The sequence below is a fragment of the Copidosoma floridanum genome, unplaced genomic scaffold (genome assembly GCF_036245765.1).
Source record: "Copidosoma floridanum isolate Cflo_tuat_1 unplaced genomic scaffold, Cflo_Japanese_pri ptg000014l, whole genome shotgun sequence".
Classification (NCBI taxonomy): Eukaryota; Metazoa; Arthropoda; class Insecta; order Hymenoptera; family Encyrtidae; genus Copidosoma; species Copidosoma floridanum.
In genome coordinates this window covers 4,593,583-4,610,503 of record NW_028321891.1, presented here as the reverse complement: position 1 = coordinate 4,610,503, position 16,921 = coordinate 4,593,583, and the positions used below count along the sequence as shown (strand labels likewise).

Below are 16,921 nucleotides of genomic sequence, written 5' to 3'. Positions count from 1 at the left end.
TAAGAATTAAGTATACTCTAGCAAACTTCAAATTTTTAGTAGTAAAATGGATTTATTGGCTTTAAAATGTTGTCAATTGCAAAATCAGCAAAACTTAAATGTCTTTAACAGGTACTTTCACTTCAAATTCATGTGATTTCATCAGTGATACCAATTTACTCGAGTTACTCGTCTATTAAACACAATACATATAGTTTTTTTTTTATATATTACAGTGTTTTGACCTAAAAGAGTTAATTTAAAGGCAATTATAGTGTACTACAACTTTTCATACAGGCTACAAGCAGTGGTTAAAATAATAGTGCATAGCGAAAGTTGACGATTGCTGCTGGGCGCAAGTCAGCACCGTATTGCAAATCGTCGGATATATTTTTGGAATTTCTATCGTAGAGTAAGGAGTCATTACAAAGAAAAAAAAATGAATACCATTGTCATCTTATATAAATAAATATATATATTATAATGTAATTTGATCCCCTATACAGTTGAAAGTATATTGTATAGATTTTTCATTTTTCGTAGTCTCCGTTGCCGCTTGCATTTGATTCTTTTTCGTTTTATTCTGATGTATACGAAACTGTTACTTTACGTAACTGTAATTCAGAAAAAAAAAAAAAAAAAAAACCAAGTATCGTTTTTTTTTTGTGTTCAAATGCAACAATGCGTTTGTCTATGCTTGAAATCTAAGTGTTTAATGGTCTGTTGGGAAAGGAACTGTAGGAAATCAAAAACACAATAAGCTTGAATGTTGCGAATATTAGTTTTTAATGCAAATTCACATATCTCAACGTATTGAAAAGTGTTTTTACATAAAATCTATTTGTATCTTTACAAAAATACATATATGCTAATAATTTGATGCGCATTTTAAATCACACGAATCATTCACTCGCATTACTATTAAGATTTAATAATAATATAATATATAAAAGTCCATATAATTAGTTTTCGTATATCTTAGTCTTGTAACGCTCAGACGCAGAAGGGTCCATGTCGCAGAGTATGTGTATTTCCGTTGTTACCGCTCGTCTTGACAGTCTTTTTTAAAGTAAGAAGTCAAAGAGCGCGTTCCTTTTTTTTTACTTCAACATCGTAGAAAATTATTTCGTTAATATATAATTAATTAGTTCAAATAGTCGTGTACCACATTATACACATAAATTATTTCTCATTTAATATAAAATTTGAAAAACATAATTTTTAGTTGCTCTCTAATAACCGCAATCACATTGCATTTTGTTATCACAGAAAAAGTACAATGTTACAGCAGGAGCAGCTATTGAATTCTTTGTGTTATCTGTTGGTTATTCTATAATAAATTGAATTTCATTTCTCATATATGCTCTTAAGCACCGTTTAATTTGTTTAACAGCACACGTACTTTTTACTATATTACATATGTATGTATTTACATTAATCAGTTCTGATCTATATAATTGAAGGAACGTTTTATTTATTTTATTATCTATCTATGTACGTTAAACATCAACGAGAAGAAATGTGTTTGGAGATATAAAAACTATAAAACATTTCTTGTAATTTGAATTAAGTTATTTGAAATAAAAATGAATTATATTTTATCTGTTTTAAATGATACATAGTAAAATTACGTTGATGAAATCTAACAGATTTGTTACGTTTAGTATGTAGGATAATTTCATTTTTACAAAATTCGTGTAAATACTGATGTTTACCTCTTATATTAAACTCGTTGAATATCTTACAAGTCTCAAAACTTCTTTTTGAAATTATAGTTTTCGCAACTAGTATTTCCTACAAGGTCAAGAGTTTTATTTGATTGCACTTGTTAAATGCACACTAGTTTTGAGCAACATTTTTCTTTAACAAGAGCGCACTGTAAGAAAACGAGTAACCAAAAAAACTGTCGTTACTCACCAGAATCAAGTATAATTTTTGCTTAATATAATTGTATAAATAAGGATATCGTTTACTAAATTATATAACTTTATTGTCATGAAAAACGTCATTATTCAAATATTCTCTTAGAAAGTAATACTTTTATGGATTTTGTGATTGTATGATAGAATGTTTAAACAAATGTTACATACTTATGACAAAAAAACCATCATGCTCTGTTTTTCTATTCAAAAGTTACAATCGATAATAATGTTCGTCCAGCGTTAAAGACATTCTATGTGTACAGCCAAATTTAGTATTAGGTTAACATTTTCAAATGCGTATGTCTTAATCAATGTGAAAATTTCTAATTACAAATGATCAGAAACATTTATTTAAGTAGTTTCATTTAAGGAAAACTCAATACTTTTCGAGTTTGTCAAAAAAATAAAGACTTGATCACATTAATTTTGATAAGTGTTTTTTGTCAACAATAAATAAAAATTTGAAAATTTTTTATTCGAATAAACATTTTTTATCAATCTTGAATATAAAATAGTGACAAATTCAATTTATGTTATACACAGTGGTATTATCGTCCATATAAAAATTATGAACAGATCAATAAATGTTTCATCACTTGTGTAATGAAAATCATTTATACTTCTTTGAATCATCGAAAAGTAAGAAAACGTTTTAGCACTAAACTTTTTATAATGTTCCCTTACATACATTATTTTATGTTCTTAATCTATTACACCCATTTTCATATCTGACCGTTCTTGAATCGTCAAGTCACTATCTAGACTAGTTACCTGTGGCTCAAATGCTTTAATGTACCAAGACTTAAAATCGAAGTAGCTCCTAAAGCTGCAAGATTGTTTGAATTGGGATTTCGTGCTCCGTCTATGGTAACAATCGGCAAACCATAATTACCGCCAGTCATTGCACTTAGCTGCGATAACGGTATGTAACTCTGAATGCCGAGATTGTTAAGCCGAGTCAAAGTTGCGGGTGACTTGAGATCTACAACTGGTATAGCGAGTTCGATATTGCTATTTTGCATCGCGTCTACTTCCTTATGGTAGGTCTTCTTGTGCATTGCAAGAGCTACTGTAGACGGGTATTGCGCTGGGCACAAATTACATCTGGAATTATTATAATAAAAGTTTTACGGTTTTTTTAAACACTTGTCCAACAAAATTTCATTTGTTTACTCAATTTTTAGGGCACCGCATCAGGACACTTACTTATGTGGTAGCTTGTTTGCCGTTCTGTGCGTCGTCATGTGATTATTTAGCATTTCTTGGCTTTGGAATCGTTTGTCGCAAATTTGACAAGTCAGCGTTTGAAGCATTCTATAACAAGGGATACATATTCAATGAGATCAATCAAGACAATCAACAAGATTTACTGATATAAAACTTACCTAGGTGGCCTGCCTCGACGCACAGGCTGTAGTGGAGCATTATCTTGAGTAAGATCAACTGTGGGCGGTCTGGGCGGCCGCTCTACCTCACTATTAACTTGCTTGCTTTGTTTATTTTGCGGTACAGCAAACTGTCCGCTCTGTTCCTGTTGCTGCAATTGTTGTTTACGTTGCGAGGACGCTGGAATGATAGATATCGCTGAATTCAGATTTAGAGTTGACACAACACTTGGCTGCTTGGGCGGAGTTTGCTGCTGCTGTTGTTGAGACGACTGTTGTTGCGACTGACTGTTGCTCTGTTCGGCGTTCTTCTTGTTCGATGCCGGGGTCACGGTAATACCACGAGCTGCGAGAACGTTGGCTACCGACGATGCGTCAGGTTTCTTTGATTGGACGTTAGCGTTGATTTGGGCTGGATTATGACCTTTATAGATTAGTAAACAGAGAAACGTAGTTTTTCGCATTTGTGCACTTCTCCCTTGATGACATAAACTAATATTTAAACATCAAACACAAGGAGAATAATTTAAGTGCACGTAAGGATGGTAAAATAAATATTACTACAACAAATATGTTGAACTAAAAATGAAGAACAAGTTGCCAGGAGAAAAAAAAAGTGATAGTGATAATTTCAAAGACAAGTAAAGAGTAATTGATGGCCAGAATAACAATACTTATAGATCATCCACTAAACTTATTTGCGTGCCAAATGAAGAAATGGTAAATAAAATAAATAGCAATTGAAAATTAATAATAACAAAAACTTACTACTAAAAAAATTAAATAAACTATGTAAGTACACACCTAAAAAAATTATCAAATTTACTCCAGTAAGAATAAATTATGTATACATCAAGAATTTATCTGTGAGTTACTCTAGTAGGTGTTATAGGTGTTTACTCGATAAAAAAATAACCAATCAACAATCGCGTCACCTACCGGGTTGCCGGACGCTCAGCGTTATTGCATCCGTCAGATGAATCATTGAGTCACTACGACTGTTTCCACTGCCACTGTTATTGCTGGGATTTTGTTGCTGCTGAACCGAGGCACCACCCTGGACATTTTGTATGACCGGCAGTCCATCGTTTCTCTTCTGTTGGGCGATAACGTGACAGTCGGCATCCTCGTTGCGATCTGGCAAAAGCACGTCCATGCGTCTTTGTTTGACCGCGCTTGGAGGCGCCTGCTGCGGTTGGTGATGGACTTGCTGTTGCTGCTGGACTTGCTGTTGCTGCTGCATTTGGTGACCAGATATCTGAGTCATTGGTCGCTTCATGCGTACACGTTGCATGGGAACCAACGACCCTGGTGGGGGTGGTTGTGATAACCTCTGGTGCCTGCAAGGATATGATATCAGAGATCACGAGAAACGAAACTACTGTGCTAGTGCATATGTGAGGTACTGTGTGGTCTTTCAGTGATACACTATTCTCTTCTGCATCTTTCATTAATTTAACCCTGACGTGTTTGTGTTACACAACTAGTTTCAGTTAAGTCCTATTAGGTTTGGTAACACTCAGCTACACACTAAAAGCATCAAGACATGCATTCTCGTACGTTTTTGGTTCTTAAGAACTAAACTGAACGAGATCGTGAAAAAATATTTTTTCAAGATGTTATTCTCATTGAAAAACTTGAGTTTTCATAAGGTAAGTACATTTTTGTTTGGGAACGAAAGTAAGTATATTGTTAGACGAATTGTCAGCTTAAATCCATTTCAAATGCACGCGATCGCGATATAGTAACTTTCCTTTGGGTAGAGAAAGTTCAATGAACAAAATCACCGACTTTTAGTTAATCAAGTAATTCACGATTAATTATCACTCAAAAGTAGAATTCAAAAGTTTGTTTTGCTTACAGTCTCTATTGATTTTGCAGGTTGTAGTAGGTAGATTATCACGTGCACAACATACCTACTGTACTGAGGTGTTTTTTTGAGTTTTCCGTTTCAGAGTTTTTCGACTCTCCGAAAAACTTTGCCAGTCAGCGCCAAACACATTAGGCGGTGATTTTTGAAAGCTTCTCAACTCGACACTAGCGCGGTGTTTTTTGTACATTCGTTTTGCGGGAAATTTTAAATCAACTACTGGAAGAGGTATAATGTAATGTCATGGAACCAGCCAATATACATTTAACACAGCCATTGAATTCTTAAATTGTTTTACTGCTAATCGACATAGAATGGTAATAAATTTTTTAAGCGGTTATTCACACTATCGCCACCTGATAACTGAATTACGATAATTGGAATTGTTCTTATTGGCTAATTGGCTAAAATCTCTCTCTTCTCTGGCGCCCTTTGAGCTGAGCCCATTCCCAAATTCCCATGCATAGAATTAGCTGTGTCCAGATATTCCCGAATAATCCGGGCTTAATCGAGAGAATGCACTTACCGCTTTTACGGAACACAAGAAAATGTCTTATCAATTATCAACAAAGTAACTGAGGCTTGATAATGTGTATGCGTGTGTATTATAAGACAGCAGAACTAGCTTCAAGTGTCCCAGGGGAAAGATTTAAAAAAAAAAAAAAAATTATTTACACACTAACATTAAAAAATTTTATTTGTAAAGCTATGGATAATTGGGGTGCGTTCAGGTGAAGTGTGGCAGTCTGCCGGCTACTTGTTATGCTTTTAGATGGTATGACCGTAATACAAGGTAAAATAAGCTATAAAGTTGTACGCCTACTAAATTTCCTTTAACTTTATGAAACGTAGCGGAAGATAATCAAAAGTTCTAAAAAAAGTCGCAAATATAAGCTTACCTTTGACCAGGAACCATAGCCGGATATCTTCCCCGAGGCATCTGCTGTTGTGCCATTTGGGATTGCATCTGAGCTTGCAGTCCCATTTGTTGGTGATACGAATTTCCAGCTGCTGCTGCTGCTGCATACTGCTGAGCAGCATACATTGCCAGATTGGGAGGGTAAGCAATGGGTGGTCCCTGTACCCTACCATACATTGGTGGTCTGCCTGGTGGACCTGGATAGTAAGTTGCACCATGGGGTATCATAGAAGGTCCACCTGTTGACATCTGGACAGGCTGAGGAGGCAGAGGCATTCGTTGCACTTGCTGGGCAAGCTGCTGTACAGGCACAGGAAGCTGCTCCATATTGACTGGTGGATAGGTGTGCTGCTGACTGATTGTGGGTATAGTAGGTGAATTGGCATGGGGCGAGGTGATGGGTGAGCTTCGGGACGGATGCTGAGGCACCTGAACGCTAGGCGAATGCGGCGAGTGAGCATTCATGAGAGGCGAGTGCGTTTGACTTAGATGGGGTGATTGCGAGTGTGGCGAGTGGGTTTGGGACAAATTGTGGGGTGATACACTGGCCACCGACGAACTGGCGACGCTAGGCGAGACCGGTGCCCCGTGATCCTGGGACTTATGCACCGACACCTCCATTGGTGTCTTGAACACCAAAGAACTGCAGTCTCTTGAGCTGCACTGGTAGTGTCCGACCTTCGATTTGTGAGCGTCAAGATGAGAAATGTCCTTAAACTTTTCGTTGCAAACTTTGCATGTGTTCACAGACTCGGCGAGCTTCTCCAGAGACACATATTCAGTTTCAAGCGGTATCTCTCTTGACTCGTTCTGGCCCCGCTGTTGTTCGAGCAGGAAGTTTTGGAGTATCGAGCCCGCACTCTCGCTGTTTTCCACCTCATCTTTGTCCATCGAGTGGCGGCTGTCCTCACGACTTTTATTGCTATTCGAATTTTCGTTCACGATCTTGGTCCAGCTGATGCTCGAGCCTCCGCCGATCGGTAGGATTTCCGTTTCTTTTTCGTGCGTCGTACTGCTCGGTTTTTCGGCCATAAGTGCTGACCTTGGTACCAAGCTTATTTCGCTATTCGATTGAAAACGATCTTCAATTAAATTTCTTGGACTACGTTCCTCCTCCTCTTCGTCTTCTTCTGCCTCGTTTTCCTCTTCGTCTACGACCTCTTCCTCCTCGTTTTCCACAGAATCAGCTCTGGGATCGAGAATTTCGGAAGATCTGGAATAAACGTACCTAATCGTGTAAATAATGATGGTTTAATTGAAGCAAATGAATGAACCAAACGAAAAACGAAGCAAAATGATACGCACATGGGGAACAGAATGAAAAAAATAATTGAAAATCATGAATTCTTGAAATAATAAACTATAAAAACAAACTTAACTGCAAAGCAAAGCGGTAGCATCAATAAAATAAATTACGCAAAAATAAAGCAAAGTCACAAAAATAATCTGCTTTTTAGGAGTTACGATTGTCTGTTGATAAAATAATGTTTATGAGGATTATGATAATTTTTTTTTAATCTGAATGATTCATCACTTAGTATTAACAGCTTGGCTCCTTACGATATGTAAAATTTAATATCATTAATAATAGTTAAATGAATCAAATTCTTAATAATCACAAGTCGAATGAGTTTATACTCAAGATTTCTTTTGTAAACTGTGTACTAGAGTAGGTAAATGAAAATACAATGAATGTGGTATGTAACATATAAATGACTATGCATGTGTTAATGTCTGTTCCCTACATGTATACAAGTAAAAGACTATTCAATATACCTAGACTCGAGTTCGCCAAGTTTTTTCAAGTTTTCTATAGTTTCCCTGCATGTAGCTTCCAGGGCATCACACTCCTCGTTTTCTGGATCTTCGTTATCAGCCAACTCATTCTGATCGGAATTACTGTTATTATCTCCTTGCAAATCATCAACATTTTGATCCTCCTTTTCTAAAGGATTGGCAGTGTCACTGCCAACCCCAGAGTCTGCCTCGTTATTATCCATTATAGGTCTTTCAGAACTTTCTAATGGATTATGATCTCGTTCACTTTCCAAATTCTCTTCTCCATCATCTTCGTCATTTTCATAATCATTCTGTAATATAACGATCTTAAGAATCACGTAACAATACTCTTTTTCAACGATTCTACTTAATAACTTGAAATTACTCAAAACTATATCACCACGACATTCATAACCATAAAAAACGAATATTTTAATGAAATAGTACCTCTTGATTTAATATCACATTTTCATATGACTGTTCGGCGGTTTTTTCCTCCTCCTCTGAATCACTCTGATTGTCATCCTTGAGTTTTGTAGCCAGTTCGTACTCTTGGTCACAACTGTTTTTTTCTGCTTCTAAATTGTTCCTGACAACAGTAAAGCTTTCTGACATAGGAGACTTTTTCAGCTTCAGGGTGATCTTCAGTGTACCCCGAGGCTCAACCTCCGGCCAGAATTTTTCACTCGCTTCCTTTTTAGACGTTTTTGTATTAGGTATCCTTTTTAGGACTACTCTGGGTTGACCAATGTGTGCAAGGAGATGGCTCTGAAGATCCTTCTTAGTATCAAATCTCTGATCACAAAGTTCACAGCGCAATAGATCTCCTGAAAAATCACATAATTATTATGAACAGCACAATAAGACAAACCTTAATGTGGAAAGAATAAGGATGATCAAATTTAATAATTAAACAAATTGATTTTTATCGGATTAAAGTACATTTTTTGGAAAAAAAATATCTTTTTAGTATTTGTACATTAGTCTTTATGAATTAGATCGAAAACATCCAATAAATCCCTTTAAAATTAAAATTAGAAGTCGTCAAGATCGGAGATCCAAAAAGTGAATCATCATCTCATCATCGTATTCGATAACAAGGACGTCAGTTTTGATTGTTTCAATGTTTCAAATTATTCTAACCAACATGAGGACATGAGATTCACACACATGCACCCACAGAAAACCGCTTAAAAACAAAAGTCCTCACCTATAGAACATTAAAACTCCCGAGAAGAACCGTCATTCTCCTCCAATTGAGGTATCTCCGAATTTTTTTTTAAGTCGATCCTTACACCCGCGCCCATCTCGTAAGTGTATAAGAGAGAAAAAGAGAGGACGAGAGGAGCTGCGTTTGATGTGGCGCGTTCCATTCGCACGCGACACTATTTACATGCGCGCAACAAAGCCGCATTTCAAGGTACCACCCACACAGCGTTAATATTATATACGTTACAACTGTATCTACTACATACACGAGCGAGGAGCACGAGGTCCAAAACGAACCAATCTCATCTCTCATCCAAATGGATTCTGAGGAATTTGAGGAGTGCTGCACCCTTTAAAGACTTTAAACCTACTTTTTATGCATATGTATGCATGCAGTACGTGTACAGACGACACAACTATACGAGAGCATTCGAGTCTGGGGCCTGATGGGGCCCTATCCTCTAAACGTGTTGGCAGACGACATAGCCAATACACAGCTAAAGGAGCTCTCTGATTGGTCGAAATTGACTGTGTTGGCCTGGTGTCAGTTGTGTCACTCACCGACACACTTAGAGGATAGGGCCCCTGTCGAGAGTTGTGCGAGTGCAACCGCATCAGCGGCATCAGCGCCTTATCGGGCTTCAGACTGACTCGTAAGTAAGTAGGTATATAAGGTATATACTGGCGAGACGAGAACTGGGTACATGATCGGTTTATAGTCCTCAAGTCGAGGTCGAGGAACAAAAAGTAGATAAGTATATACGTGTATATCCTACGCGAGCGCGCATATCGCGAATCGTTCTTACAATTAACCAAGATCCCAACTGTCCCAAGGCGCGGGGAATGCACGACTGAAAAGTGTTTCTGAAGCTGGTGTGTTCTGCTGCAGTGAATCTCGTGATCGTGGGCTATATACACGGCACCCATATATAGAGTTAGAGAGTGTAGGTACATATATATATATTTTATAACATATCTTTCCTTCCTATCTTCCTAAATGTATACCCATATGTATAATGTAGGGGTATATAAATATGGGGGCATCACACTTACACAAGAAGAGGTCGACGCGTGCGCACGTGTGTGCAAAAATACAATACGGCTCGTCGCGAGCGAGGATTAAGGATGATGATGTGATGATGATGATGATTTTCGTGATTAGATGGGAGATGCGGGTAAGAGGGAAAAGGACGCAAGAGAAGTTGATGCGACGAGGAGGCTCCCGCTCCCGACTGCTGGCTTGAACGGCACCAGCATAGACCATCGCATTTAGCCAATCGATAAGCAGGAACCGCACAAAGCCGGCCGGTCATTGGCTCGCGCGCTCTACCATACTATGGTTAGGTATATGTTTTTCATTATTTGGAGGTGCGATTGTCTGTTTTTCAACATGATTCCACTTAATTTATGTTTTTCTATTACAAATAAGTATGCGTGTACATAAGGTATTTCCTAGGATCGTACAACGTGGGCAAAGGAAACGTCAACATCGTCGTCGACCTCAATGCTTGTCTTCTTCGCCAGTGTCGCTTAACGTCATAAACAAATAAGGTAAATTTTTATACTTTGACTTCCTTATTCATTCAGTCTCATACATATAGAGTTTTTAGCCAACTTCATTGTTTTGCAACAAATTTAGTTGTTTCGCGTCAAAGCTTGTCTTCAAAATTTTATTTTTAACGGTATATGGAGGCCCGGATGTTTAAAATGCAGTTGTGTTTTTGGAAATGTTAAAAACGTATATTTTCAACTCTTTCATACTAAAAATGAACTTTCTCTTACTTTCGCAAGAACGTCGTAAATTCAAAAAGTTCGACTTGGTAAAATAAGCTGTCATTATGTCCGTCCGTAAAGCTATCTATCTACATCTGTAATTTTACATTTTTTAATACGTAGATGTATATAGTAAGTATTTATCATGCTATAAACTGAATTAACTTAATGGAGATGCTAAATAATTATTTGGAACTTCAGAACAGTGATATATTCTCATTACAGTAATGGCCCATTAGACGATAAAAAGAATCGCCAGACTGCATTAGCAGACTAAGAAATAATATATACAGCTACGTAGATTAAAAACATCATAGTAGACTATATATACCTACTTTCTGAAGTTTCATTACAACGAAAAGAAAAATAACTTACAAATAACAAGTTAACAAGTCGAAATAAAAACGTAGTTACAGTTTTCAAACATGACTAGTCAATAACAAATTGTTAACTAATAGTATATTTGAAGATTTTGAAGTTGGGGCCAAAAGTATCGATCTTACTTGAGCTCCACATAAATAAATCGAATCTTGTCAACGATTTTCGATTTTTTTTCCTCGGGCTCGCGTAACAGGAAAAATAAGGTCCGAAATACCGAAAAATACTAACTTCCCAATGTTTAAGCCGATTAGTGGGTTTTTCCGAAACTCCAGGGACGTTCGTTCGAGGAAAGCCATTAGCCAGCCTAGTTGGTAGAGAATTAAAAATAATCTCGACACAGCCGGGGTATACATGATTTGCAGGGAACATCGTCCCATAAATTAATCTGGAACCTGCCGAAGGATTAATAATGTTCCTTTAGCAAGATAAATGTCTGAGTTGTCTAACGGGACCTTACACCGTATGCAGTATATGGCTAGAGAGCACACCCAAAGGAAGGAAGGGTGGGTAAGTAATGGGTAAAAAGACGTCGTCGGCTTATGGGATGAAAACTCCCCATGACAAAAGTGATGGTTTAAAGAAGGGCCTGTAAAAAGCCCCTGGGTCGTCGTGTAGGAGAGGAACGACAACACGAATAATGTAATAGAAAAGGTTCATGCATTCCCAAAAACACGGAGCCAAATCGGTGAAAGTATGCACAAATAACTGTAAATAATTCACGTGTGCAGAAAAAAAAGAAATTATTAGTATAGGTACATAAATTTAGCTTATTTTCCGAGATATCCTATAAATCTAAAGATTTAAAAACCAAACACTTGTATATCCTTTTGATTTTTTTTTCACAAATTGTATATAAACACATTTACTCAATCACTTGGAAAGACCAAGTGTTTAACTTTAACCATTTTTCGAAACAAAGAACAATTAAGTATTTTAAGCTAAATGCTTGAAGCGTTTAGTTACTCAGTACTTAAAATTAAACGTGACAGAAATAATTAACTTGAATGTATCGTTTAAAAAAGTATTTGGAATTAACAGCGTTCATTGTCACCTTGTTTCACATTATCAACATTTGAGAACAAAAGTAAAAAAAAAAAAAAAAAAAAAAAAAAAAAAAAAAGTTCTAAGTAAGTATACAGTTGTTTGGGGAGCTTAACCTTCCTATGCATTCCCGGGAAGAAACCCCTCGCAATCGAATAATATTTTTGCTTTTACTATTTCTTTAACTACGGAAGATCATATTTTTAATGTGCGCAACAGAAGATTTAATAACCAACCACGTTAATTAACCTCGTGCATGGTTTTTTTTTTTCATCTCACATTATTATTGTTATGGCCATTATACCGGCAACCTATAAAGGTATGTATACCCCTGTCACGTCTGTTATGCCATCGGCTATCGTTTTACCATTAAATCGGCGCTTAATAGGCACTGCTAGACTAATAAAATTTACCGATGTTATGGAGCTCCGACTCGGTGGTCCCCGCGTACTTTGGTAAAATTCCGTAATTCTGAGAACCGAAACTCATGCGTTGGAGCACACGAGTAAAGTTTTGATTCACGAGTTTTCCCAAACGACAGGTTTTTTTGAAAGGAAATTTTCTTTCTTTTTTTTTTTTTTCGTTGAAGTCATGGGCCCCGGAGAAGGTGATTCAACGCTGAAAAATACAAAAATTCGAGGCCGCAAAAATTGGCAAAGACACAAACTCGTCAAAAAGCCACGTAGCAACAAACGGTAATATCCTTGAAAAGAATCCTTTTCACGGCTCACTTGTACGTATATAACGTGAAAACAAGACGTGGTCGTCGGTTACGATATAAATAAATCAAAACTTTCTCGTATACGCTTATAACAGGGCTTGCGAAGCGCGCCTATACACTTCTCACACCAGTCCTTTCATCGGCTGAGACATCGATGTCAACTCTACGGGCACACGTTGGGGAAAAGCTTTGCAGTCAGTATTAGAACATCGTTTATCTTATGTGTGGGCTATATACCTATCGGAACCAATGATTATAAATATAGTCAAAGTTATACCTATACCTCGCGTACACGGTTCATGGCTATGGAGTTACACGTATGTAGAGCCGTATTTCAAGAACTTCACGTGCATAACGCGCATATATATATATATAAGGTTTTCAGAAGAGGTAAAAGCTCTGCCGTAACTCTGTAATCTTAACTACGCTGTCGGTGTCTTTTATAGCGCGAAATAAATGCTTGCGAAAGCTTGGGGAGTAACAATGTTTCCTTCCGATCTAAAAATACCACGTGATACGCCTCGTTGAATCATTGTTGCATAATTTCGTATGTATAAATCGTGGAAGAAAGTTTTTCTGCGGCAAAAGTTCAAAAGCATGATAAAACCATCGGCGTTTCGACTTTGGTTGATGTATAAGCTATAATAGCAAAAACGTATTAACCGAGGAAGTCATGAAAAACGCATTATCATAAAGTATAGTAATCAAAAGCTCACTGTAGGAATGACTTTTTTCATAACATTATTTGCAAGCAAAAAATTTCAGTACCTCGATAAAAAGTAAAATAAAAAAAAGAGTTTCAAACTAAAAACTAAATAAAAAAAAAAAAAATAAAAACAGTTGTGTTCAAAAAGTTTTGAAAGGAAATGTTCATCCTCTCGAGAGTTAGGGCGTTTTTATCACTATATTTTCTTTCATAGAGGTACACTTTTACGTTCAAGCTAAAAGTGTACAAAAGTTTGACTTTTTACTACAAAAAAAAAAATCTACACTTTCAAAGTACATGTAACTTTTTACATTTTGAAAATATTTATGAAATACGACAAACATTTTTTACATGATTTGAACTCCAGATCAATAAACTTTAATTACACTCAAGCTTGAAATTTTTTTTCATCTTGCAAGATACCTATATACACGTGCGATTGATTCAAAAACTTTGATGGCTCGGTCGGTAATACAACGCGTTTATCATACTGTACGATTATTGTACATACATAACGTTTTGACGTTTAGTTAATAAATTTAATATATGTGCTGATATGTTGCTCATCTACAAACGATAAGTGAAAAAATTATCCAATCCCAACTTGAAAGTAGCGTACCGAAGAAATATTTATTAAAAAAATAAGTATGAGTAACTACTTAATTGTTGTCTAAATAATACAAATTTAAAAATGACTAGTATTTACGTTAACGTCTTGTTTCTTAATAACAATTACAAATTACGAGAAAAAAGCCATTCATGATTATGAACTACATTTTATAATTGTGACAATCATAAATATCAGTTTTTATTCGCACAATACCAGTGTGCTGTATGCAACACACTTATCGTACATATACATATAGCCACACACACACATGCTATCATTAGAGAGCACTGACATATAAAAAGTGCGCGCTTTAACGATGGACGAATACACCTATATACATATATACGTATGTAATAACCGGTAAAACTTATCTCACACAAAAAGCTTGTTTATCTTTGATTACATTTATCGTTGCAGGGCTAAATTTGAAGATTCACGTAAGCACTTGGACGTATATACTCACTCAAATTGTGAAAATCCTCTTCTACGTTAGCCGCCTCAAGCTTAACTTCCTTCTGAAACCGAAATTCGTCATAATCTTGTCCCAATGAACTGTTCATTTCCAATCTGCAAACAAAAAAAAAAAAAAGAAAAGGACCAATTAAATTATCACAGTTTTCCAACTGACACATGACAAGTATATTATAATGTAAAAAACGCAGTCCACCCGGTGTCCGTTAATTTTTTCGGCTTGTTGAATATTCAACGTGAAACCAGGTGCGTGTGTCATTGTTGCCGACTCACTGCTGTAAATAACAACGTGTCCAAAATACCTACTCTGTCGAAATGACAAATCGAAGGGTCAGGACGCAATCGCACAGATCTTTGGATCATCGCCCCTTGCAAAAACTAGGAACTCGAGTAAGGCAAGCTAATAACTGCTTATTACGCGGAATGAAAAAAAAAGCACCTGCCTGTTCGTGTCAAGCCAGCTCCGTCTTCTCCCCGTCAGCTGCGAGCAGTTAGAAAGAGAAGAAGCATATCGTCGTTGTGCCAGCGGCTGCCTCTGAGCTTTCAGTTTGCCGGATTTTCGATGACTCGTCGATAAGCTGTCGCAGAACCTCCCCGTCGTCGTGGCCGTCGTCGTAGTTTATCGCTGATGCAGCCTCGCAATGACTTACTACTACTCGATCGAGTAAGTAACCTCATTTCGCGACGAGTGGCTCATGTGCGAGAGGGGAAAAAAGGAACAAGGAGTTGCAGCTCTGACATAATTAATATATCCTACCGATCACTAAATTCAGTTGTCATGGACTCGTGTACCTTTGTTATACGTCGAGTCACTTATTGCACTAACAATCAAACAAACCGCTTCTCTGCCACAACTCTGTCACTATATCACCGATCTATATTTAAAACAAACCGTTCGAGAATGCCTATATTATATACTTTCGTGCAGCTGTCGTTCCGATCGTTTCGTGCACTAGCTGCTTATTTATGAAGCACCAAAAATCATCTTTTCAAATTTCAAGTACATCAGTCTGTTTATAACACCCACGATTAATACAAGCACACACGTGTCACTTGCCCTCACATAATTCCACAGTAAGTATCCGATCCTCTGTATTTTTGTCTGCTGTGGTAATGTAAGCAATTTTTCACCGCCGATCGCCGATTGGTGCCAAGCGAGCTTTCAACTGGCGCTGATCGAAAGTTCTGCCAATCTGCCGGCAGTACTGGCAACGACGTTGTCGCTCGGATGGTCTACCGATCAAAAAGTAACGAAAATAAAGAAAAAAGGGAAGAAGAAGAAGAAGAAGAAATAGCAACGAGAGCCAACTGCATGCCACGGCGAGCGCTGCAGTTGCACATATATGTAGTCAAGTCACGAAATTAACATAAAAAGCGTATGTATATAACGTGTAAAAAAAACGAGATAGACGAATGTGATAAAAGGGGGTGTAAAAAAGGGACGACCGACCACGCGCGCCAGCCAGCTTGTGCGGAATACTACTGGCTGGAGCGAAGCTCTCGAGTATGGGCTCGCGGCGTGTACACCTATATACCGTACGCTGTACGAGAAAGAAAGAGCGTCGGATACTCACGACAGAGGGAGAGAGACGGATGTACTTGGGCTGTGTAGAGATAAATTCGTCGCGACTCTGAGCGCGTAGTGTTCAGCAGCGGTGAACACGCGAAGCCAGCCACCAATAACTAGGCACGTATATATGTAGATACATACCTATGCACGCCTGCGTGTGATGTAACGTCAGAGTTAGACCAATCGGTGGTATCGAACGGTACTCGGGTGCCGCTCCCACACAGTAATCTGATCCCTCCCCCTTCGCCCCTCTCTCTCTCTCTCTCTCTCCTGGGCTTTTTCAATTTCCTTATCTAGGTATATACATATATATGTCCGGGTTTTAATTTCGTTCCGACACAGCTCGAGCTAGGTTGTTTTGGTGCGCCACAACCCACAACCAGACAGTTCTGGTACTGTTGCTGACGCGTGCGCGCGCACCGCTGAGGATGGCGCTGCAGATGTTGATGCTGAAAAGCTTCATCATATCATCATCTCTTCCCCCACCCTTTTTTCCCTCCCATCGCTACATACATTATATACATACGTATATATATTTATTGCTATGAAAATTCAGTTGGAGGGGGTGAAAAGAAATATCGATCG

At 37.5% G+C, this 16,921-nt stretch overlaps 1 protein-coding gene across 3 annotated transcripts; it reads right to left on the bottom strand.

Annotated features, from left to right (window-relative positions):
- Positions 1-833: 833 nt before the first annotated feature.
- Positions 834-16,244, bottom strand: LOC106636801 (uncharacterized). Of its 3 annotated transcripts, none has more exons than XM_014349310.2 (9): positions 15,210-16,244; positions 14,759-14,862; positions 8,302-8,681; positions 7,852-8,165; positions 6,056-7,303; positions 4,226-4,626; positions 3,287-3,710; positions 3,108-3,215; positions 834-3,005 (listed from the first exon to the last, which is right to left on the bottom strand). In XM_014349310.2, exons 2-9 carry the CDS (start codon positions 14,853-14,855, stop codon positions 2,669-2,671), a joined length of 3,309 nt encoding a protein of 1,102 aa, XP_014204796.2. In that variant the 5' UTR covers positions 14,856-14,862; positions 15,210-16,244; the 3' UTR covers positions 834-2,668. The 3 variants fall into 3 exon arrangements, with proteins under 3 accessions (XP_014204796.2, XP_014204798.2, XP_014204799.2); XM_014349312.2 differs by having other exon boundaries at positions 3,287-3,698; XM_014349313.2 differs by having other exon boundaries at positions 6,056-7,288.
- Positions 16,245-16,921: the final 677 nt, after the last annotated feature.